The following is a 26,859-nucleotide window of genomic DNA, read 5'->3' as shown; positions in this document are numbered from 1 at the left end:
CTACAGGGGCCTCACCTCACCGTCGCCCGTTTGCGTCAACCTACATTGTTTGGTCGAATCTTCTGCAGAAGTTGGATGGTTGGATGCAGTTGGATGGTTGCACAATTGGATCTACAGCAGGCATTCTGGCCATCGTTCCGTTTCAGCGATCTCACGTAAGCATCCATAGCTGCCTGCCTTGCGCCCGCCCATGTAGATCCATGAGAAATTCGTGAGACTGACACTCCTCACATCGCACCCCCGAGCGGTGTGCGGGCCTCAGGCCTCCAACCAACCACGTACCCTCGAACCATCGCACTGGCACACTACGAACCACTACGAACCGAACTTGAAACACCAACCACCCCGGCTGCCCGCATCCTGGCCGTCCTGGCCGACGACCGACTTCGGGGGGGACAGCATCTTGACCGACTTGACTGCTTACTTTATGGCTTTCTCTATCTTAAAACAACAGCTGATCTGCAGATACTTTCTCTTTTATCTCTTCTCAACCCTCTGCTGAACGCGACGCACCAGTTGTTGGGCGGCAGAGTCTGTGAAAACTGGAGTCCTGATTTTAAAGCGAATGAAGCAGACCTTTTACTTTCTCTCTAGCCACTTCAGAACAGAACGGCTTTTTCTTGCTGAACACCTTGATGAAGTAGATTCTCGCAGGCACTGTTGTTCCTGGCCAGGATGCTGTCCTCATCTCGCATCTTGAGACCTTCTTCTTCTTAGCTAACTCCTTGCAAACTTCTATATTTGTACGCGAGACCGTAGAAACGCCTTTGGGTCGAACGTCTTGTAATGCCTGTCTTGTCTTGAACTCCTTGATGTAATCTTGAGGCTGCGTGCCACCGAGTTATCTTCATCTTCAAAACAGCTCTTGCCCAATATTTTACTTCCTGAACCTTATGAATAGATACACATTATAGATGCCCTGTAGTTTTTTATGTTCTTCTTTGACAAACTTTCTGAGTTGGTGAAGATGGGAACGTGACGCATGACGATTAATCCAGCGTCCTGGGACCGATTTATCTGTCGCGAACTTTTTACCCTTTATTGACGCAAGCCTTCCAACACGATTAAAGCTTATTATTTTCTTGGCTATTCTGCGAAGCAGTCGCGCTATTATACCATGAAATGGGAAAAATGATCGGAATGCGTATTAATCAGTTTTTGCGTTTACCAATCACTGCAGCAGCTCCTTTGTGAAGCAGATTCATTGAGTCATATCTTATCACATAGGACGAGATATTTTTCGGACCATTTCAATCAAATTTGGACACCATATTCAAATGTCGGTCAAAATCTCGAGCAGAGGTACATCCTTTGTCTTAAGCTATACGTTCTTCCTTTAGGTTTAACCACTGCAAAATAGGCCGAAAATAGGCTGTCAAGGGCAGTTCCTTTCACTTAAAAACGAGTGCAACACCGGCCCAAGATTACATCAATGCCACAATTCCTTTTAAAACTTTACCATAAGTCTTTAGGCAAACAGTGGATTAAGGGCCTATTATACGTGCTAAGCCCTTGCCTGTAGATATCATCCGTCCGTATCACTGTCGTTGGAAAACGCAATATTACGAAACATCTGACAACCACATCCTCACAACGCCTCTACTAATTATCGCTATTTTTATACATGTAAAATATAAATCTCACTGAAGTCGACTTCCTTCAAATTAGCGTAGTAAAATTCTAGATGCTGCTATGAACCTGACAACAGCTACACGACTATTCTCACAGCTCAGTGGGGATATAGCTCGAGCGTAGCGAAAGCTGCCAAAGATATCTCTATGTTATGAATATACGTTATAGTGAGTTGATCGATCATATTCACAGACCCCTCGATCAAACGTCGAGAAGGAACCAATACTAGCGCTGAAGCTTTTGAGAAAGATACGGTAAGGTATATAGACACAACATTTATTTTATTTCTAGTAGTTTAAGGTGAACAAATATTTATATATCTAATATTAGTTGAGTGTATAATTGGCCTACCGGATGAGGTACTCTGAACATAATGACATACTTAGTCGAAGTTACGCTCGGTAAGTAGTGCAACCAAGCATCAATTCCAATCACAATAAAATCCTCTTCGTTGTATGCTAATTGTCAGTGAAGTCTAAATTTCATAGTATTTAAAAGAATATTTTCATACTGGCCATTTGCTGCGTGCCAGACTTCCTCTGTTCCGACCCAATCATTGTCTTACTTTTCCTTCTCCTTTCTGCAAAACACCATTTCCTAAATGTAGTTCACGCCAGCCTTTGTGAACCTCTTTAGCGCGACCCCGCACCCACTTCCAGCAACACCACGACAAAGCAACGCAATTTTTCTGGCGATATCATAGCGCTTTCGTACAACTACCTTAACCTCCACGTATCTGCCGGCCGTGATAGTTTTCTCTCGATATTATCTTTTCAAGAATATTCAATTGACGCCGTTTTACAGCTGTTGCTTAATATGATGATTATTATTATTATTACTATTGTTAGTGTTTCTAGCGTTTAGTTGTGGCTATCCCATGTTGTTTTCAATTTTTTTCTCACTTGAGAATGGGTTTCTTCCCATTCTCGTTCATGAAATTCTGAATCATGAATCCTAACAGCAACGTATATTTACTTGTTGCTCGTTGCTTAATCATTTGCAAAACACAATTTGATGACGGCACGCCACTTCGTCTGTAATTCGTGAACAACTTGTGTTTCTTTAACCTTTTTTTTAAGTCGCAACGTTCGCCCGCCTGACGATGATCACTGCAGTTTCAAAACAATCAAAATTTCTTTCTGCCGTCTTGCCCCTCGGACACATTACATCGCTACGCCGGTGCGTCGTTGCGGCTTTCAAATTTCTTTCATGGCAGCCCCATCACCACCGATGTTACCTGTCTCCGCGTTACTAACAGGATGACAGAGTTCAGGGTGACGTGATGGCAGCCTATATTCCTCTGCCTCCCACACGCAATTTCGGTCATTCTCTCACTGATTTGTTTTGAAATCAGCTGCAGCAGTCGGAGTTTTTGCAGACGTGGTTGTATTTTGTGTTGTTGTTCTTGCATTTTGTCCGGTCCGGCGTTTCAGACGTGAACATGGTCTCGGAGCCTAAGCCCCATCAGGTGATCACCCGCAAACGGCTCAACCTCGCACCCGACCCGTAAGTTCTTTCTTTCATTCAGTTTTTGTGTCAACTTAGTGTGCATTGATACGAGTTAACGCGTGGGTGAGGTCGAATGATGAGTGTGTCAACTTAATCGTTAGGCTACATTTGAGTATGTGCTTTATCTTTTATCCTATATTTCTCTTTGTCTCTTTCATCAAATGTCGATTTATAGAGAGCACTAAATGTCGCTTTCCATTTTCAGACAAAATAGGCTGACAGTTGCTTTTAGAGTTAGCTTTACTTTCTCCGTTTATGAAGGCATTTCTTTCCTGTAAAAATGTCATATATGAATAAGTTAACGACTATCTGGTTTTTAATCTATTAGACAACGAAGGCCGGAGGAGGGGGTTGGCTCAAACTGTGTGTATCTCTTTGTATTCTACTGTAACACAGCCATTAGCGTAGCAAGCCTACTGAGATAGTTTTTTGAGGCCTACGGATTAAAAATTCTTGTTGACCTAACATACTATTACTGCTCAGCTAGTATTTTTATTTGTACTTGCCTGCAGCTTTTTCTTTAATCGAAGGATAGCCTAAGAGTTCGTTTTACTCTTGTGGTAATTGACGCGGCGGGAGTTCATTTGAGCCGGTGCAAATTTTTTGAGTTTTCTCTAAAAGTTCTTTAAGAAATCTTTCTAGAGTCTTTCGCCGCCCCAACTAATCTTTGTCGAATTCGTTATTTGCGCTCAGATAAAGATGGATGCAGACTTTAGGGATGTATCAGTGAAACGTTTAGTATTATTCATATAAGCCGTGTATCCTTGTTCGGTTTTATTTTTGGACTCTGTTAGGGTACTCATACGGAACGTTTGACAAGTACTTGTTCTGTAACGCGACAAACTAGTGTAGCAATAAGTATAAGTTTAATTCAATTATTCGTATAAGGATTTATTGCACTTTTGCCAACTCGTCGCATTTTTCAATCAGGTAAAGTGTGTTGAATCTCATTTTGGAATACTAAATCTACTCTTAGATGATAACTTCTTCATGTTGTCAACATGCAGTAAACTTATTAAGTAACACGCTGTTGTTGCAAAAGCAAAAGAAAACGTTTCTAGGGGGAGCTGATACTAATATGGGTACAGTGCGACACTATATTGACGAGCAATAAAAAATTTTATTGTCTTAAGGAAAGGAACGAAATTCAGGAAGTATGGATGCGATTTGCTCTCCTTTACGATACCACCGTTTTAGTCACTCCTCGATACCTGTAAAATCGCTGTTTTTTTAAGTAAGAGGACTTAAATAGGTATGTTACATGCATAAATTGAGATACATTATCAGTGGATGTCTAATATAATACCTAACGGGAGTTTCAGACGCAAAACTTGAACTCTTTATCTAGGCATATATTTCACATGACAAGTAAACGGAAATAAACAAGTGAAAGGAAGTTCTATAATTTCCCTACTGGACATGCACACCTTTGAAATTTTTATCACCCTGATATATTCATTTAAATCTTCACCAGATTTGTCGCAATCGTTGATAGTAGTGTACCATCTGCAACAGAATGATGCATAGAGGATTTTCGACAACTGTGATAATTTGCGTTCAAAAGGTGGTTTATAACACAGTACATCGACCGAACTTCACTCGGCACAAAGACGATTAGTCAAAATTCAAATTTGTTTGCTCAGTGTTCTTCTTCTGTAAGAATCAGTCACTGTCTTACTGAATTTAGAGCTCAACTCTTTAGATTACACCAAAGTGTTCATTAATAATGACACTTTACGTAAAGCGTTTAGTTAGCAACGAAACTTCAAATGACTCTACTTCAGGCTGCTCATTAATAGAGGCGATAGCGGGTATCGTTAGTAAATAGAAGTGAAATTCTTAAATAAATAAAAATTTCCGAAGGGCTGATAATTGAACTCGCAATTCAATCTATATCTTTTTGCTTCTCATAGCTTCGCCAGAGTTTGCCCATTAACTTAATTAATTATTAATCGCCATTAATAGCGAGTCAATCTGACAACGAAAATTTATTATAGACGATTTCCTTAAAAACTTGCTAATAACTTGCTGTCTGTGACGGTTGCCGACTGACTGTTTATATCCCCAGAAGAAAAGAATAACTTTGAGAACAGTTTAGCGATTTGTATCAATTCTCTATACTCTCCACCTTTTTCTTCTATGGAAGCGAGACCAAAGACGATTCCAAGAAACGTTTGTTTACGTGTTTCTTCTTGAAGAAGTGAACAAGCCACAGAATGCGACTTTTGGTACCTGTACACAGTATTACCTTACAGCTACGCGTCTTGCATACAGAACGGGGTTTCGCAAGCTCTCTTTGCAATTCGAATCCGTCTGTTTTTTTTTTCGTGCTAGCAATGTAGGGACAATGATGTAGACTCGCCTTTGACTCAGGATGATGCATCCTCCTCAGGCTACTTTCTGCAAAGGAAACCTGTTCCATAAGCTAGCCTTACATTTCGACGTCGTTTTAATGATGCCCATTCTATCAACTCGTCCTGTTCTACTTGCCCTCTGAGTCCTTTTGCAACTTCATCTTGAGACGCTTCTCTTTTAAGGTGCCAACCCGTTATCGTACAGCTCCGGCGGTACAGCATCTAACCATCAATTCTGTGTATGAACGTTAGTAGCAAGGGCATTTGTTCTTCCCTGCTCTGTTAGGACGTGACGCCATCCGGCATCTTAATATAAGCCATTAGCCGAATCACATAGCGCTCATACTTCCCTTCGATGCAAGCTTACTCTTACGTTGAATAACTAAAGAAACAAAAAAGAATACAGGTTAACTGTTTTTTGGGCGGCCGCACATGACTTGCAATTGTAAAAGATTTATAAACAAAAGAAACCAAATTAATTATTTAGTACGGATTGATTCGTGACAGGAGACATCTCGTCTTGCAATAAAATAAATTGCTATATATAAGATGTCATATTACATAAGACATAAAGTCTTACTGACTTTATGCCCATCGTAGTGCCGGTAAGCGCAATACATTCGTGAGCACCATAGAGCAGCCGCCTAACCCTTTCAGTAATTCTTTACTACTGTAAGACATACACCAATGTTACCGCGATCTTTGAAATGTTTTTTAATTTAAGTAGAGAGGAGGAAGAAGTACTCTCTTCTAGCCCTTGACGCGCGGTTACCGCCACAATGGCGTTGTAGCAAATGTTACGATGTATATTCCTTGGTTTAGATTAGGCGACGAAATATTATAGCTAATAATGCTCGTCGTATTTTTGTGAAACTTTCAGTGATTCCCTACAAGACGCAGTTAGTAGGTCGATAGCTTATATTTTAACAACGTGAGGTCATCATTCACGAAGTACTTCATCTCGTAACATGTGTGAACGATTCAAAATATGACGAGGTGATGTATCACAATCTGAAAAAAGCGACATAGAGTGTTGGTTATTACTTCTCTGGTGACTAATTTGCATGGTCATTGCCAGTAGATAATATAAGCGTTTGCTGGCAACCCATCAACAGGCCTCTACAATGTAATAATGAGCGTGTCAGAGTTTGACCTTCTGGTATATGAAATTTCGTGCACAAAAAATTGGCCTTATACATTTATTTTGCTTCTGCTAGGTTGCTCCGGATCAGCGACACCAGCGTTCGTCCTTATAGTCTGGTTAACAATAAACAGACGTGCCCATCTATTATTTTCAAGTGAAACTAATTAGAAGCAGTTGGAGAAAAGAGCTCAAGAGAGCCTTGAAAGAGAGTAGGCAAAGCTGTGAAGCATCGAATGATGCTCTGTAAGTTATACAGAGCTGGCTTAGGAAACGTAGAAATGTGCAGGCTTTGATTTCACTAAAAATACAACCGGATCATCTTTGTAGGTAAATAACTTCAATCCAATATGCTGAATTTCCACATGATCACCATAGCCTTTTTAGAGTTGCACGAAACGATTTTTTTTCACAGAAGTCAAGACTTGTCTTGTTCTTTTAAGGGCATGTCTTCGTCGTCAAATATAAGGATCACTTCTATTTGTAAGGAGGGTACTTCAAATATCTTCGATTAATGTGACTACATAACAACGAGGAAGCAACCGAGAAACAGTATTTTTTGTACTGCAAAGTCAGTAACAAAACTGAAGATAAAACAGAAGTATTGCACTTGGACATTTTTTCATTGCAAAAAGGACTGAAAAAAGGAACTTTCTTTGATCCAGTTATCTAGGCTTTCAAAAATATCACACAGTGGCTGTATATCTATCTGAAAGCCCTCGAGGGCTGCTCCAAACCTATAACAAACGCATGTGGATCATAGTAAAATGCGCTTGGGCTTACTTATAATTGCGCAACGATCTCTTTCCTATGACAGGTGAAACATAGAGCTGATTAATTAAGGACTTTCAATTATAACTAAGCGTTTCGTACTCGTACGTACTGACCATAGCAAAACAGCAGGCCAGTCCGCTTAATTACGTTGCTGCTACCTCGGCGCGCTAATAAACGTTGATTATTAAATACGAATAACTTAAGATTGTGAGTGTCCTGTGTGTTAATAATGTCATTATGTTGATTGTCTTTCGAGGCGCAGTATACAAGTACAGTTTCCAAGCACTGTTTCCCTCTTTTGTGGGTTTATCTGGCAACAAATCCTCTAAAGTTTTTAGATGGTTCTAAAAACTACAGCAGCAGTCTTCGCAATTAAATCGTGCATTAATAAAGTTCGCTTTTTGGTTGGATATGGTCAGAGGAACCCGGCCCTGCTTGCTCAGACTATAGTACTATTATTATATATATATATCTGTAGATAGCTCGTGTATCCTTTTTCCTAGGCTCGACTTCTAACATTTTGGTATCTTTTCAATGCTCACGTAAAACTAGTTGACGCTATTAAATCAGAACGCTTATGTCCATAAGGTATGGCGATATTTTCTCGGCACTTTTATTATTTCTATTCGCTGTAGTATGTGATCGACAGGTTTAATCAGTTAGGCACGTTGCATAGAGGAAACGAGGACAGGCAGGAAGCGCGAATCCACTAAAGTTCAAAGTACAGTTGAGCAGTAGACCCCAAAAGTTCAATCATACATACAGGTCATACAAGGCACGATCAAGAGATTGACTAACTGTCTCCTAACAGCAAAGTCAGCAGTTACTTCATTAGATAACGGAACTATGCGTGCTAACAAGATTTGGTCCTGTATACCAGAGAGGTGGCCTTGTCTTCCCAGATATTGACTAACTGAGCCACTATTTTAGTGTACTCTCATAAAAGATAGCACTACATGAACCTCATCAATAGGAACACATTAAACAGGTTAGAGGTTTACGTGTCAAAAATGACCTACAGCAAAAGCGCTCTTTTTCGAAGGCAGTATTGCAGAAAAGAGGTGTCCACCACCCTGGTTGTACCTGTTACTCGAACAACCCTACACGCTGACACATGTTTCGCTAATCGAAATCAACCATCTAACTAATCGAACGTCGTTCACGACACTAATAAAACAAAAGAACTATAACTAAATACAAATCAGAATTAAGCGCAAAAATGAAGCCAAGTCATAATGTTTCTTAAATAAAAACGCTCATTCAGGTTAGATAATGACAACCTTCGGGCGCTAAATGTCCCAGTGAATATTTTTTTAGATCAGTTCATGCTGGCGGTTCACGTGGAGAGACTGCATGACCTCGTGAGGTTTTAGTAGTAAACGTCTGCTACTCTTTAGAAAATGCGAGCTTGGAGTTGTTCGTATCTGCTGATGCGTCTTTAAATGGATGCCATAACACTCAGCGTATCATGTTTGAGAAATAATTCTCTAGTCTAATACCTAACACAATAGAACGGTGCATAAGAACCTGATCTAATATTGTACCACACGGCTGTCTAGTTTGTTATAGATCGATACAGATCTGCTAGTAGATTAAAAAATATTGGATACTGGGCTAGGTCGAACAAAAACAATCATTGTGAAAAAAAAAAAATACACTTTAAAAAATGTGCTGGTGCTTGGGACTGACACATAATTTTAGCATATTTTAATTTAACATGCTTATGTGGTTACAGAGCGCTAATTTTTTCGATAGCACAATATTGCGGGCCCTAGTTTGAACAGCATTACTATGCATTTATATGTAACAAATCGATATAACGAAACATAATTCAGCCTTATTTCCTACTATGCCATGCATAAAGACCTTTCTCTTTTCAAATACATAGTCAGTTGTGGTCTAGAAGTTGTGAGTTATCGACTCAAGTGGGCTCTCTTCTTTTTCTTCTTTTTTTTTTATTATCCGAATAGGGCTAGTACCCTGGTAGTATCCCGCCTGTGCCGGTACGGACGCACCGACTCATTATATTGAAACGGCATTACTAAATAATTCAGCTCGACGGATCGTCTAGTAAAAGTTTTTTTGTTCTTTAAGAGACTAGAGATTATTATTGATCCGGACGTATGAAACGCCCCTCTGCTTGACTTTTTTCACTGCCTCAGACGTTTTTATAAAAGACGAAGTTGTTATCCTTTTGGATTTGCACGGTTTCCGAACCATAGGTCCTAAAAGACGCCAACGACAACATCCAGCAGCATGCTTGCACAGGTTCTCGCACTAGCATCTTTGTCATACGTGTAGTATTATCCGCTTTAAATAGCTCCTATGCCGTGCGACGAACCTTAGAGGAAGAGTTCGGCCGGCCCTTCATAACAGACGAACACCAGCAACAACTATACCACCATATTGTCCGCATAGCGCGACCATTAACTCATCAGTGTTGCTGGTCGAGCAGATGCAACAGTGGGATACTATTGGAATACCGAGCAGATGGCAAGTGGACCGCCCAGTGAAGTAATTTAGAGCTCGCCAGGATTATTTCCTTTGCCATTAAGGTACCACAACACGAAGAACCGCCGTATGTCCATAGCCGTCCTAGGCCTCAAGTCGGCTATCGGATGAAACCACACAGCGTCTGCAGCAGCGGCAAACGAGGCTCTTTCATCGACTTGAAATAAGAATCAGCATGCAGAATACTCTCGACCGATAGTTTCGAAAAAACGCACACACACGCACATGCACACGAACACACGTACCAAACAGATAGGCGGACACTCAAGACGCCGCGTATATCATCGCATCCGAAACAGGCGCATTGCACTTGCCTTTGAGCTGCGAGACAACTTGAAGCGAGACCCCGCCTGACCCCGCCGACTGTGGTGTCTAGTCGAGTTGGGTCACTAGATAAGCTACTAGCTATAACAGATTTACCTACTTACTCAGCTAAGCGAGGATGAACACGGTAGCTTTTAAGGACTTAGCCAGATTTTCCATAAAGAAATTCTGTGACTGTTATGACTAGTACTAATATTATCGTTACTAACGCTCGTTTTATTAGTAGCAGCACCTTTCTTTAATCAAGCTCGAAATGTAACGTTGTTTCTGCGTTGCAAGTCTGAGGATGTGACGGTGAAGCAATTACCGACCGGAACCGCCTTAGCTCTAGTCCTAAAGCAATCAGTTTTATTAAGCTGCACCGGTTATAATGTGGTTACGATAACCCATAGAAAATGTTCACGTTCACAGCAGTATGATAAAATGCTTTGCCAAGCCAGATCTAGTTCGTTCGATGCTTTTGCGACTGTAATTACGGTTACTGATTTGAAAAATCGCCGTTTGTAAAATAGACTCGTGACCCCTAAAATCCAGCCTTAACAGGAATAAAAAATATTTTATTTATAATGAAAGAATAACACAACTACCGTGGTAAACAATCAGTAAACACCTGCACAAGCGGGCTTGGCAGTGCAATATTCTTATTATCAGTAGAATGCGTCAAATGGTGCAGTCCTCAAACGGAAACATAACTAATAGTTCAACTCGTGCAAATGGGCATTCTGTTTTTTGCTAAATCGATAGATATTACACATTATAAACAACTAAATTAACAAAAGGGAAACCTATTCAATATACGTTCCTTCGACGTGAGTGTCAATCAAGCACCGAGCCTTATATTCCTTGTATAACCTAAATATTCACCGAGCCTTCAACATATTGCAGACGTCTTTTCCTGATGCAAATGCGAGGCGTCACGTTAGTCTCAGACATTCACTGTAGCATGTCTACTATTACAGACATGCTTATATGTAAATTTTTTAGAGTTTCGGGAAAAATTAATTTATTCTCACAAACATTTTCAAATAACTTAAACCCTAAGTAAATCAATAAATAACTATTCAATCTGATGTTTTAAAGCTAATATATAGACTCGGGTGACGAATCAATTTATCAAATACACACGATATAACAAAATCACGTGATATTTCCTGCAAGAGCTGCAACGATAGCCAATGGATATGAGAGATAATATAATCTCGTTTCACTAGTCTGTACCATCTCCATATGTGGGAGTTCATCTATTAGCACATAAAGGGCACGTTTGTCTTCTTCTTCGCATAGCTGAACGGGACCCCGTTGTCTATGTCTGTTCGTGCACTAAAAATATTTTCATTGCACAAACGGTTGGCGTCCGTATTATCATTTGAAAAATATCTGGATTTATTTTTTCACTGTTGGATTAATCTATTTGTCCGATTTCGCAGACCCTCTCGTCTCTGTCTTTAGAACTCCTCGGCTCAAAGCTACATCTTTTACGCTTTTTTTCGAAATAATGCCGCTTTGTTCTAGTTGCCCTTAACTATATTTTAGTAATACAGCACATATTGTTCTATTGTTTTTTTCGTTTCAAGTAAACAGCGTACTTTTTTTGCTTGTTATGCTTGGGGTCAAATTATTGTTATATTTAATGTTTTCTCGAGTGCCTAATGCTATATATTGCGAAGTTAAAAAAAACTGAATTCATAGAATCCATCAATTAATTCTCAGTCTTTGGGTTTCTTTACTTTACTTTACATTATGGTTCCGATTATAATTTGTTGGACGACAAAATTTAGGCATATAGACGATACAACTTTTACTTTACAGCGGTAACTCAGGTTCTAATGACACTGCATTAGTTTAGGATCTGTATGTCCTGCTTATTTATTTCTGCATCGCTAAGGAAATATCATATACGGGGGCTAACGAGGATATGTATTATTACTGGAAGGTAGCCTGCCGGGATTTTAGTTGAAGCCGTTGATCTATGAGATGAAAACGTGCTGATATTCTCATAGGCCTTACCTATCTGCGGAACATTGTGGTCATTCGACTCTAGCTTGTATTAATCATACCCACTAACACAAGATATAAGGCGTAGGGGAGTTAAGACAGCGACTCCCCTGCTTTTCTTTAGAGTCTTATACCCTATGATCCTCAGGCTAATACATACTATAGTCCTGAAACAATATCTTACATTTTGCCATTAAAGATATTTATTTATTCGCCCAGTTTTTCTGAATAGTCTCTTAATTTAGTCCATCTCGAATGCAACACATTCATATTGCATATCTTCTACTGACTCCGTAATATTTCTTAAACTTGAGGGATTCTCTATCAGTTCATCAGCCATTTTTCCCTTTTGTCTATCTCTCTTAAAGTGTCTTTATTATATCTTACGTTTTCAATCTCCTATGCCCATTTTGCTCTGAAACGTCTGAAAAATGTTCTACAATGAATCATAGCGGCGTACGATAGAAAAATCATAACATTGATGGAAACGACCTTTTTCAGTTTTTTGCTGTCGTTCAGTTGTCGTTTGCTGTTGTTCAAAGAACAGAGACCGACGCGAATGTTTCCCCGGTAGTTCTGACGCCGTTCTATTGGAAACCTTTCGTTAGTTCGTTTTCTGGTTGTAATATTTCATCCAATCTGTGTTCAATGTAGGTTTGCTGGCTGCTGATTATCATTTTCTAAAAAATGGACGAACGCTACGCGATGCTCCTCGTTTTTAAATTAAAGCTAATATAAAAGCGCTTTCTCATTATTTTAGTGAGATCAAGGAAGTGCTTGAACATAAAAAAAAAAGCACAAAGTATTACTGGAGTAAACGTAGTTGGCCGACGGTGACAAGACTTATGCTATTTTTTTTTAACATATACATGCCGCCTACATATATTGAGAACAGCTTGAGAAGTTTGAGTTTCGCAGTTTAAACGAGAAGATATCTTTGGGGTCGTGTGATCTTTTTGATGGGATGGAGCGGCTCTTTGTGCAATAGCTTTCCGCTTTTTGCTAACAGACTTTTATATCATGAATCGACTCACACAAGATGCCTACGGTACTAGTTTACGCTTACTCCACGTATAAAGCTCTCCATAAAGTTCTCACTTTGTGAGCTTTACAATTAGAAAAAAATATTTAAAAAAAAAGAGCAAGAACATACATAGCTTCCTGAAAGAAGCAAGAATATAATAAATAAATCTATACGTAACAGCAATGGAAGAACTCTCTATGAACCATTTTGGACAAGGTCCACTATAACACTAGAGAGCTTCCGTTGATACAACTTCATCGAGTATTATCATGGTACCGGTTAAATCGTAGTTAAAATTTAATCTCATACTTCATCGAAAGCCTTTTTTAAACTAAAAAAAAAAAGACTCTGTCATCATTAAGGCTTGCTTTACCCAAGGTAATCGAAATGTCAGACTGCCGATAACTCAGCTTGAGCGTGCCGATTGATGAAATGATTCAGGAATCTCTTGTTCTCACAGAAGCTTTTCACTCGTTAGACCTGTTACGTCACTAGTGGAAATTACATGGCTGTGAGCAGCGTTGTTCAAGCCGCCTTAGCGGATCCGAGCTGCAGAAATAGCGGTTTTTTTAAGCTCCTTTCGATATGCTGATAGAAATTTTTAACAATCTTATATGCTGCCAGAAAAAATTTAGATTAAGAGGCTCTTCTAGAATATAAAATATATTTTGAAAATATGTTTCTACGAAGTAAATGTTATTGTCATTGTGATTATTATTGTTATAACTATTATTATATAGGTAGTATTTTTAGAACGAGAAAGTTCAGATGCTATGCAATGGTGATCGGGATTTTATTCTTATGATTATCGAACATATCAGAGATTTAACTCAGCACAGTGATTCTGGGCGTTTCGCGTTATTTCTACTATTAATCAGATGGAAATGTATGCAATTGCTGAACAGATACGCAGTCGTCTCACTTTTTTCAATTGTCCATTTAGTAGTGAACAAACATGTTGGAACCCTTTGACACAGGTAGAGCCCAATCAGTTTTCAAGCCAAAACTTTTCGTGTTGAGCCCGACAACTACCTTAATCTAGTTACTACCAACAATAAAGGCCTCGGACATCAACAACTCTGACGAATCCATAAAGAGTAAATAGATCATTCAGCTACTTACTACACATACCTTTCCCTGCATTGGGGAAAGCCGGAGGGTTCACGGTGCTATGATTTTCATCCTTGACTCACTGTATGATTATGAGCCAAGATAAATAGAACAAATGGAAAACGTTAGAGTGGATGTGTAGAGATGGCTGTGAGTGGCATCTGGCGATCTGACGCGAAAGCTTAAAGAAGGCAGAGAGCTCAGCGGTGCAATCCAATAAGTAAAGTGGGACAAGAGACGAAACAATTGATCAATTGGGCGAATCAGATCTTTGCGATGGAGCAAAGAAAAAAAAGCAGTATCGTTTGAGAAACGAAAATAGCCGTTACTACGCATACATTGACCTCCTTCGCTTACAGGCCAACCTTGATCTATATTTACGTCATCATATGAAACACTGGACAAATCTGGTAAATGTCCACGTGTGGTGTCAATGATAACTGTGGCAGATGCTATGTCAAACCAATAATCGTGTAAAAATTCCCGATTTTGTAACTCGACTTATCTATCACTAAGTTTCTTTGGCCTTTCTTGCCTTGTGCGTCTTATTTGTATGGGAAATGGTTATTCCCTACACTGCTTACAATAGAAAACAGATAATCTCAACTGTGAGCTTTTAGGTAACGTTTTATACAGCTGTTGGGCATTTTAATGAGCAAACTGGGCATGAGAATGAAAGGGTAGTTTTAATACCTGGAAAATCTGGTACGTTACTACTGATAAATGTCTCAGCTAATAAACTCCCAACATTGACGCCTAACAATAAATAAGTATGTAGCAATCCGTCTGAAAACGGAATCTTTTTTTTTTTCTTAGAAAAATTGAATAATAATTCTAACTGACATATACTCTACGCTATTCATGCTTTTTTGTGTCATACGCGTCGTCCTCTATCGCCATCCTCCGCTTTGCTTTGTTTCGTCTTTATTTGTAGTTTTTCAGCCGTCACGCAAACGCCCCTCCTTACAGCAGCCCTTCCCGGGCTTCTCCCGGCAGTGGGTGGCACCCCGACATCGGCGGCCGTCGCTGCAGTCACTCACGCAGCTCTGCGGCAAACACTTGCTTCGGCATCAGCAGCGGCGGCAGCGGCATCATCGTCACCTGTCAAACGGCAACGGACAGATAGTGCCGGAGCTGGACAGTTCGGTGTCGCCAGTGGAATTCAGGTCGGAGGTACAGGGCCTGGCAGCGGCGGAGGTAATCGCAAGAAACAAGGTGGCGGGGGCGGAGGAGGAGCCGGCGGCGGCGGGGCTGCTGGCGGTTGTGGGGCCAACGTTCTCAACGGAATTAAAAATGTACCAGCTAAAACGACCAGCTCGTTACACATACAACCAATTGCAGGTAAGACAATGCTCACAGCGTTCGTACATGACTGCTAGTTTCAGGTAGGTAGGTAGGTAGGTATGAGTAAAAGCCACTCTTGAAATGCAATGCCAGATCATTTGAGGTATTCGACATCTTGTTTGTTTATTTTACATATCGTGCAATAAATGCACGTAAAATAAATTTGTAAACAATAAGGGTGCATATAAATAGTCATTGAGATATTATATAGTGCAGTGACACCTAGGTTGCGTATTCGATGCGTTACTTATTTTACCTATAATTCTGCGCCTATAATATTAGGACGAAAAGTGTGCCGTCATAACCTGGCTGACATAAATTAAACTAGAATGATGATCTTTTAACATTCGTTATATGTACTCTCCTATATTTTTACATATTTGTGCCAGCGTTTTGGTAGTTTCTGGACAGACATGTACCTATCATTTGCATTTTCATATGTGATTTTTCTATTGATGGCCTTTCGAAGTAAATCGATAGCCCGCCAGCGAGCATGAAAAGTTCTTTAACCACGCAGAGGTATATCGGGAGAATAGACGAACTGGAGCCGACGTTGGATGCTCCTTTGCTCAATCCGGGAACAAATTACGCATGTGACGATAGGTTTTGTTTTTATCATCAAGTAAGCAAACTGCGTACTTTCGATTGCCATGCAAACGGTTCAAGAGCTTCTTGAGGAACTCCAAGCTGCATTAAATTTTTCATGATGGGTGGGTATCCCAGAGTAGTAGATGCTTATCGTGTGCGAGTATTATTGCTACTCTACGTCCGACTATTCGGCACTGTCACCGAAGTCAAAAAGTTTTTCCAAGGCGACGCCATTCATTTGCCTAGTCCTTCTCGTGCCGGCCGTAATGACTGAAGCCATCTCATTGGAAAATTCGTCTGGATACATTTTTGCATGTCAGCGGCTGGTGAAAAAAATTCAAAGTTGGGTTGACCCTGGTGTATTTCATATTTAAATCATTGATATTTTTTTTATCATGGCCTCGTTTTGGAGATAGCTTTGAGGAACGATAGTATCTCTGTTCCCGAAAAAGACTTAGTGGTGGAAGCCTTCGATAATCAGCTAAGTATACAACTATTTACCGCAGCGCAGAGAAGTCGCGTGTAGACAGTTGATATCGATACTCTTTTTGTTCAGGCGTCTTTCACTATCTTTTTTATGTTAGGCTTTCTATTCAGCTTGTGTGTCTCTTTTCTCACACACTCTCTGTTTTCTATTTGTTTTCTTGTACTTTACCCTTAACCGACGTACCCGCTCTAAAAGATAGTTGGCCTTCAGCTTACTAATGCCACTAGCTTCAGTTTTTACTTCTCTCTCGTTCTGATGGGATTCATCGTTTTGCCACGGTGAGCGTCTTTTTTACTGCTGCTGCCATCATCGAATCGCGCCTATCGAATTGGCCGTGGTTTGGCTCAGTCCAGGCCGATGAGCTGGTAGGCATGGTCGCAGCATTGTGCCAGGCTTAGAAGGCAAATGCGATATCCTATTGACGGACGACTTGATTCTGCCCTTTCCAGCGGTAACGTAAACAACAAGGCGGTCATTCATTCAGCTGCAGGTGACAGCTGGAGAGCGTTTGTCTATTACGTCTGCCACAGTAACCGTCGCTGCCACTGATACCGCCATTAAGCACAGTCAATTGGTCACGATTTTAGGGCCTAATTTGTAGACTAGGTAAGACAATAGTTAAGTGAGGCTTTTACCAGCCCCGCTGGGCTGTCAGATGGGCTCATTAGATGAACACGTGCACAAATGCACTGGTCGATAAGCTTGTTTTCTAAACTGTCACAAATGCGCTGGTTCTACAAGAAATAGCGCTCCGATGAATTTCCCCGCCTAAGATGCAGTGATACATTGACGGATACCTGTTGCAAAAATACGCATGAGGCATAGAATTCAGTATTGACTACACGACAAGATCAAGGTGTCAGGAGACATCTGGAACAACATCATGGAACAACATGGAAAATCTAGTGATAGGGTTTCTGCAACGGAACGACGTTTATTGAAGCTAGAAACTAGATTTTGTCAAATCAAAGCCTGCCTCATGCAGCTATTAGGAAAAATGATTTCATCGACACAGTTAGGGTGATAATGTCGGCGTCCCCTCCGCTGCAAAGGCTGTAGTTAACTCGCATTGAAGTCATCTCTAGTTAGTAAGAAGTACGTACCTCTGCTACTGCTAGTATATGTATACGAAAACATTCACTCCTGAACGAAGGCCATATCTACGTAAAGCAGACATGTTTCCTGCTCAACAGGTTTCTTCTTCTTCAGAGCCTTCTTTCTTTTGCAGGCGGTGCCCTTTTAGTTATGTGGGGGTTAAAAAATGGTTTTCACTTACTCAGTCTTGTGGTGGCTAGGGAGCTGCATTGAGGCAGATTTTCGCTCATATGCAGACCTCTTTTTGATACAGATTTATAGCGACGGATAGAGCTTGACAATCGTCAGCGAGCGTGTCAACTGTGAGGTTGATTCTGTGGTGCTAGGCGAGGAGTTAGCGCAAATTACTATCTGAGTGCAAATCATTGTTTGGCTGCCTTTGCCAGTGTAGCTAAAGCTCCGCGAATTTTATTGTACCCCTCTAATTTACCAATATGGACTCAACATTGAAGAACGAATATCAAAGATGAAACCTAGCTGGCCGCGTTGACACTGAGGTATAGTGCTTGGGACAATTTAAGCTAGTTAGAAATGTTGTGCACTCTTTTATGTTTCTTTCCTTGATCAAATATATATTGACACTAATATATAACTAAGCTAGTCTATTTAGCTTTGAAGTCACTTACAAAATACAGACTTTTCAAATAAGAGCGTAAATAGGCGGAACGCATTATAGGTTTTAAATGACGCGCCAAGAGCTTACTCAGATTTTCCACAATATATTAATTAAACAAAATGTATTAATCTATTTTCTAGATTCCGACATCTTGATTTGCGGCACGTGTCGTGAGGTATTTCCATCGTTGCAGAAACTCGTCGAGCATAAAAGGCAACGGTGCAGACTGCGTTTCACCTGCAGGTGCCAGCCCAGTCAAATAACAGGTTAGTACAATAACATAAGGCTCTAATTGGTTTTAAAATATGCCTCTGCAGAGCTCAGATAAAGAGCCACTGCAGCTTGGGTTAGGCTGGCCGTTTGCTTGATATTATACTCATGTAGAGTAAATGTTTTTCTATACTGCCAGCAGCTGCTTCTGCTACGACCTGGAGGGAGTGAGCATATCAGAGTGTTTTACTATTGTTTAGAGTTCTACAGGCTTTATTATGCCGAATATCTGGCTTAAAAGGTTTATTGGTGTCGCCTATAAGTTCTAGTCTAAGCCCTGCTTTGATCAGCAGCTTATATTTCTTCTTTTTCTTTATATTATATCTGGGACGATTAGACATGCGACGGGGCCTATTGGCATGAACAACATCCTTATACGGAGTAATTAATTCTATTCGATAGATCGTAGTATAAATACAGTAACCTCTGTACAGAACGTTCGAAAATGCAACAAAATTCAATGCTATAGGTTATAATGAGATTCATTCATACGGCGCTTTCAACGAGTGCAAAAGGTTATATGTTGCGTTACTTTCTGAACAGTCTTCTATAGAAGGAGGCCATGTTTCAGAACAGAGCGTTTTATATTTAGTCTATATTACCAGTACTACTGCTACCGTCATTCACGTATTTTCTCAGGTTGTTTGTGTTCCTAAATGTACAAGAAGTACAATTCAACACGCATCTTTTACGCATCTGTATACGAACTATATTTATCGACTCGATGAGAGAGTGTAAACGAGCCAAGAAGAGAGAAAGCGGTAGAAAAGAAACGAGAGGGAAGACTTGACTAAAGCTGAGAAAGGCCGGTCGAGTGAACGGACTGCCGATACTCTGTAGGCCAAGAGATAGGGCGAGGTTCGGCAACTGGAAGCTAAAATGACACGAACTCACTAACGGTTTACCAGGATTTTAGCGCGATGGAAAAGATACCCCATATTAACGCGTCGCTAGAGCAAGTGCCAGTTGCGTTATGCATGGGCCAGGACACCGTCGTACCTTTGGGAGGAGAGTAGATGGCCAAAAACCATGCGGTGTCCACGAAGCACTGCAAGCGATACAACTGAATCCAAGGTTCTCTAAATACATCAGGCAGATTGTTTCAGCTTATCCTATAAAGGAGGCCAGGCCAGACTAGAGTTCATCATAGATAGCTAAATTATTAAGCCGGAAGAAGCTTGCCATAAGTTTTAGTTAAGAAGACTCAGATCACACACATATTCTTAAATTCTGATACTGCTGAACGATTTATTAAATCACGGACTCATTAACTGTTAGCTTACAACTATAGCTGTACAACATCAAATATATGAAATGGCCACAATTTTTATGCAGGAAATCAGTAAAATGCAAAACTAAAGTTTTAAATAAACCGGTTTCTAACAGTTTCTGACAAGGCTGACCCCAATATAGACGTCTGTGCTCTAGAAATCGCTGGCCTTTTTGACTAAAGTGTGCGCAAATCCCGTTTATGGTTATCCGGTTTCATATTTGGATGTTTACCATGGCACTATAAAGCTGCGGTCAGGCATCGTTCGCGAAAAAAATTTTGGTTTTGCGTCACTGCATTAACTTACTGTGGCTAATCTATCTTTTAACGAATACCTCAAAGGGACTGGACTATTAGGTTTGTCGCTTAATTTGGAGGAATTGTCTCCCCGTCGTTTTTCTAAAGGCGTCCTATCTTGGTTACTGCAGTGGTATTATTATTACAAGCCAATTTTGCATAAGTTGCGGGGTTGAATATGGAGGTTTGCGCAAAATTACTTCTACGGTGATCTTTCTGGCAAAGAAAACATTTTCACACCGAGGAGTTTATAGACAGTGCCGAAGGGATATATGTTTGGAAAGGGCGGGCCTACGGATCAAGCTCGTGTACCTCACCAATTCCCTAATGATGTATTAAGAAACCCAGGAGCAGGGAAGTGTACAGCATCCCAGGTCAAAAGTGGGCCGACCAAAATGTTTGTTTTTTATTCTGTGGTAATGCTGCATACTAGTGAATAGTCGTATATGCGTATTGCAGATAGAATAACGACACCAAGCTTTAATCTGTGAGTGACTTATGAGCAGTGCGCGCTTTTATTCAATTTGCGTCTCCTAATAATTACAGTACGAGTATCGGACTATTCTTAATTCCTAGCATCCAAAGATATATTTTAGGGACATTTTTATATCATATATGAACATTTTGTTATTACCTCAAAATGAGACACACGATTTTCGCTAATTTTTTCTGTATCAATCAAGCGTCGGTGGCAATAGTCTTCTACGCACGAATACGCACCTTTATCTTTTTAAATATTAGAGAGACTAGCCATAGGACAATAATAATAATAATACAAGCGTTCCGCGGGAAACTGTGCGTTGACCCAATTTTTTTCAATAGATTTACTGTTTTTATATAGTAACGACATGTGTTAAGGTGCTGTTGAAACTCCGTATTGTCGAAATAGAACTCATCCAGTTTCTGCTGTTGAACATTTTTTAGCACGTCTCTGAGCCACAAAAAATGTTTGATGCCCTCTTCTAGTCAGAGTGCGCACCCTACGTTTATCTTTGCCTCATAAAATGTCAGTCGTAAATGATATCAGCGTTCTTTTATGCCCTTATACGGCACCTGTTTTTGCCCACTGCTCCATCTAGAGAAATGTGCCTTATTTGAAATTATTTTCTTTACAAAATACAAATATAACTGGAACTGCTCTTTGGCCCATTTAGCAAGGTGCATAGATAAAGGGTTTGACTTCCCGGGTTAACTAAATTTGATAGAATTGAACAGTCGAGGTCTTTGTGCAGCACGAGCCAGAGACTGCTTAGCGCACGACAAGCCTAACTATTGCGATCGGAGAAAAATGAGAATGCCCTTCACAAATCCTTAATAGTAAGTACTTTATTCATGCGGAACCTTTGAAAATGCCTGAAACTCAAGACCAAGTCGGTTGAAGCTACTCCTCAAAACGACGCGGGGAAAGCTCTGAGAATGCCAAACGCTGAGATTTAGAGAAGTCGTTTTATGTGAAAAAAAAAAACAAATAAAACCGATTAATTCATTGTTTTGTTGTTGAATTGTTTGATCAAACGGTATTCTTTGCAGGTTCTTGTAAACGGTGTCTCTTTTACAACAATGTAGTGCAAACGTTTGAGTTACACTGACATGTTAAGTATAGACAATCCGACATGTTAAAGCAACTTGTGCTTAGTGTTTGCTTAGTGGTAATAAGCTCGAGCTTTTTCGCAGCTGAATTAAAGAATTATTACTGGGGCAGTCATGCAGTTTAAATTGGAAAAGTTTTTAAATACGCTTTCCACTTACGTTACCTTTGGCTAGGAGCATCGAAAGCCTGGCGAATGAAGCTTGAGATTCGAGAGCTAATGCAATCGACCAAAGAAATTGGGTAGAGCAAGATGGAGTCCACTCATCTGCGTTGTCGAGGTAGACAATTCCCTTATGCTATCCGTTGTGCAAATATAACATGACACGAACCACCTGCTCTGTAGGACTGCGTTTCCCCGTGAGGGAAAGTGCAATAATCTGTTATGAAGCGGGTAGCTGGTCAGCATACACCAGCTAATACTTATCTCATACGCACTTTTCTCTGATACTTCTTCAATACTCTTGTCCTCACAAAAACCCACATCACCCAAATATCTAAGACGTGGATTGAAACAACTGTCGAATTATATACAACATTTCTATGAGATAAATTCTATAAATACTGCTTCATGGGACTTCCTGACAGAAAAAATCTAATAGACTCCGCGCATAACTGGATGTTATAGGTGACAGCCCAGACTGTCCGGCCCCTGTGTGTGCTCAATGCCTTTACCGATGCGCCTCGTGGTGGCAGTTGGTCTGCCACATGGAATCCACACATGGCCTCATTCTTTACCAGCATACGAGCGCTACAGCTCAGCAACAACTTCAACAGCAGCAGCAGCAGCAGCAGCAGCAAATAGTTCAGCAGCATTCACAACAGTTACTTAACAACAACAATAACAACATTACTAGTAATAACAACAACGATCTCTACAATGCTAATGAGGTGAGTAGTAACGTGATCGATATGCCACGGAGTTTGTGCCGTTTATATGTATGTTATTTACATTTTATTAGTTGCTTGACTTGGATGTATCGAATATACTTTCAAAAAAAAGGGAATAGCTATACATAGAGCTGTAAGGTAGCTGATGATAACCGTGCGTCAAAAGGACAGTGAAAAGAGTTGAATATGGAATCATTGTAGGACAACGATAGGAACGCAGCAGTTTTTCATTTAGCGTCATCCGAAACGTGAACTGGCATAACGGCGTTTTACGACCCTGTCCATTGAAAACGAATCAATCAACTAAGCAGAATCTTTTACGTTAAGGATAAAAAAAAAGAATATCTAAGTACACTTTATTAGAAATCTAGCGTTATCTAATCTTATTCTCCATATACATCTGCATATGATTTTTCGATATAGGAAACTGTCTGCAGGATGAAGCAATATTTGGCTTATTCCGATTTGTGCCAAGGTTTCTCCTGGCCGTTTTTAGTAATCGTTGGCACACTATAGGGGGCGTTTAGGTCTACAACACATACGTGAGGAATACATCCTGCCTTGTACATACATGTACTTGTATATAGCATATGCTTTAAATCAGCCACCCAAATTGGTATCGTCAGCAGCGTGTGTGTTTTCGATATTGACTTAAAACATTTGCAGGTCTGTCTTGTTGTCTAGTGACAGTCGACTAAAGTCATGTCACTCCACCGTGTGGGTTAATTGCAAAAATGTTTGTAGTAATTGGTCGTTACAAATCCCCTCCGCTGACTCAACCATTGTGGGAACCGAAAAATCATAAATGTATTGGATACATAAAAGAATAGGCAAAACTGGGGGGGGGGGGGGGAACAACTCAAATTCTGTTGTACATAGACGCAGGCTACGTCTGCAACTCGCGATGGCAATCGGTCGAAATGATGCCAAAATCGGAGTCGAAATCGGAGTTGGCAGAATCGTCGTTTTGTCCGCATGATCTATTAGACGACTTTGCCTAGTTTCAAAGTAATTTGCGGTAAATACCTTGCTGCGGCACCAACTTTCAGTAGTTCTTTGGCTAACTCATACGATACTTAGAAAGGGTACGAATGTCAACATCAAAGAGGACGCAAAAGCTAATCGTTTTAAAAGGAAAATTTATTTTCACAAAGTTCAGTCCACTTTTTGTATAGCGTCATATAAAACACCGGGTGATACAAGGAACTGTCATTACGAACACGTGGTGCTGATATTCACAGTATCTACTTACTTTTATCTACGGCCAAAATTGCTTACTGTGTCTTTACTCAGTGCATATTGCAAAGTCATTGTTCAACACTCGGTCGCACTCCAATCAATTTAAGCATCGCTGATAATTATTGGCGTATTGATATTGTAGATAAGAAAAGCGGTCCGTAAATTCGTTGCTGAATCTTCAAATGAAGTGCGCTTTTCTATGTAGTAACAGTATCCTTCAAAATTGTCATGCCATACAGCTTCGGTAGATAAAAGCGTGATACTATTTAACGTTGAGTTCGGCTCTATTCGAATCGGTGAGCATGAAAAACAGATTTATTGGCAATAGAGTCTTTGCATCAGACACGCAAGCATTGACCAGCCAATGGATCACTTACAATAAGCCCTAGCAGAATATACGAAGGAAAACTGTCTTGTCTTCCTTCCTGACGTCTTCCATGAGAGCCCGTCTCGAAGGCAATAGCGGCTGGAGATTAGTAGATTAGAGTAACTTCCGCTAATACCTTGCCATACGTTACTGTTCGAACTTCGCCCAGACGGTTGAAAAGAACCCTCACGGACGTTCCCTTCTACTACCATCACCCAATCGAACTCATCGACCCGTAATGCATTTTTAAGCTGCGTCAGTCACACCCATAAAATCAATCAAAGCGTCAGTCTGGAAACCGTACAGCGGCATTAGACACTCTGCCGTCTCTCCCTCAGTGTCAGAAGGGATTATCATAACGCTGATTACAGATGTCAGCTTCGCTAGCAATAGTGAAGACCTAGTATAAAACCGAATACTTTAGGTAGAAGGCGTGTAAAAGCCACACGAACTTCAGTATAATTTTTGTGCATTTATAGACTGACCTTGCTTAGCGTTACTGTAGTTGTTAACAAAATTCACACTTACTAAGCCAAGGCGTGGCACTGACGAATACCTTCGTATACTCCTGTAAGACCTGCTCTACTCATTGTGCTATACTGCGTTATAATAGCAGGCTCTAATGCATCGTAATACATTATACAGTACTTATATGCCATAGTGGTGCATATTATATACTTTAAATATCGTGATTAGGCTCTTGCGTCGTGCAGTGTCTGACCTATGTTTATTGCACTAATTTTATTAATCATATACGTAGCAATAATAGCTGTCAGCCTGCAGGGCGAAGTGGCAAAGGGATATGAAACGGAGAAGGCTGGGCGACAATAAACAATGAGTAGCTGGTGGAGAAGACAGAAGATGGCAATGGTCACCGTTGCCAAGGGGCGGATGTTATGTACAGGACTGTGTACAGGGGAGGTGCAATGCACGCTCCAACGGTCTGAAAAGAAGGAAAGAAATCATTCGCCGGACTTAGTGCTCCTTTGCGGCCATTGCAGGAGCAGTGAAAGGGCTTAGACAAGTTCTACCGGTCTCACCTTAAGACCTGCAAGATTTAAGCAGCTCAAGGTAACCTCCTTTTCCTTAGACCAAATTTGCGACGTGCATGGCTGGGAAAGGACGACGTTGTTAGCATCGGCAGTCGGGCTACACTCGCTAGATGACGCTGGAAAAAGGCTCGTAAGCCCCAAAAATCCAAGTAACCACTAGCGGGCCATATAAAACACTTTCGTCCGATACTGTTTAGAAGAACGTAAACATAACATTATCACTGCCGTGGCCGTTGCTGTTGTCATAGCAATGGTAACAGCCATAGTCACAGCAGGCGGCTTATTTATGCGCGGCAACAAATCGACTATGTATAGGCAAAAGTACGAACCATGATAGAAAAACACGCCAATAGTTAAGCTATCCAAGATTTTGTTATGTACAACAAAGTGTTACATTTTACACACTCTTGATAGGTAGCCAGAAAGTAATCCAGCTATACAAAGGCTTCTTCCATGAGGAGATGCAATTGGCAGCTGTCAGTGCAGCAGGCATTAATCTGAATCATCTAGAAGCATTTTTAATCGATGCTTATATATACGGTGCTACACCAAATTGCAATCTTCGAGGATTCATAGAAAACGCCACAAGGTAGAATCCCTCCGCGTTTCTTTGCGAGACAGCCAGGAGAAGTGTAGCAAAGGAGCAGAAGAGAAAACTGATACTGCAGCAGGCACTGCTGTTGCTGTTGAAGACTTAACGGAGTTTCTCTTCGTATGCTGCGAAGATGTTGGCCGGATGTAGTCAGGCACAAACTTCCAAGGACCCAAGACCTGGTTTCACGTCATGCAACAGGATGGTCCATGCGTCGCTACAACTCCAGACTTCTGGTTGCTGTCAGTAGGATGAAGGACAAGCGCCTTATCGGCACACCACGTAGCGTATTAGCCTGCCGGCGCCAGTTACGGATTAGCCGGTTCGGTAGCCTCATACATATAGTCACATCACGGGTGCACGACCAACTCTGGATGGCTCATAATACCCCCCGGGCTAACAAAGTTGTATAGATTTCTATCTTGTGCTTTCCGAAGGTTCAAAGAGTCAAGCAGTGCGATACTACCTTATAGGTGATAATAGATAGAAATGGCTTAGAACGTTTGGAGTTCTAATTACTGCTTAATATGGGCAACAACACTGCCCCCACTGAAGTCGACCATTTGCGTATTTATATCTATATGCTATAGCGACAAATTAATATCTTTATCCCTGTATGCGCGCTATACATCAGGTAAGGCGATGGCGGATCATATTTCTGGCCTTCCTAATTAAGATCGTTAATAGAAGTGGAACTAGTTTAGTAACAGTTTGCTTGATGATTCTTTTCAGACAGCCCTGTTTAATAATTTTAGGACGAAATAATGTCTGAGACATTATTTCGTCCTA

General features: G+C 40.6%; 1 protein-coding gene across 2 annotated transcripts in view; it reads left to right on the top strand.

The window, feature by feature from the left end:
• The window catches only part of LOC111273955 (uncharacterized), a 76,537-nt gene that overhangs the window by 45,788 nt on the left and 3,890 nt on the right, over nucleotides 1-26,859 (top strand). For both annotated transcript variants that reach the window (XM_086967470.1, XM_022855991.2), the window contains 4 exons: nucleotides 3,066-3,138; nucleotides 15,309-15,715; nucleotides 18,645-18,770; nucleotides 22,558-22,820. In XM_086967470.1, coding sequence (XP_086823596.1) covers nucleotides 3,066-3,138; nucleotides 15,309-15,715; nucleotides 18,645-18,770; nucleotides 22,558-22,820 — 869 coding nt within the window. The remainder of the gene's footprint in view (nucleotides 1-3,065; nucleotides 3,139-15,308; nucleotides 15,716-18,644; nucleotides 18,771-22,557; nucleotides 22,821-26,859) is intronic.

This window comes from Varroa jacobsoni, unplaced genomic scaffold (genome assembly GCF_002532875.2).
Source record: "Varroa jacobsoni isolate VJ856 unplaced genomic scaffold, vjacob_1.0 scaffold_240, whole genome shotgun sequence".
Taxonomy (NCBI): domain Eukaryota; kingdom Metazoa; phylum Arthropoda; class Arachnida; order Mesostigmata; family Varroidae; genus Varroa; species Varroa jacobsoni.
This window is presented reverse-complemented; position numbering and strand designations above follow the sequence as displayed.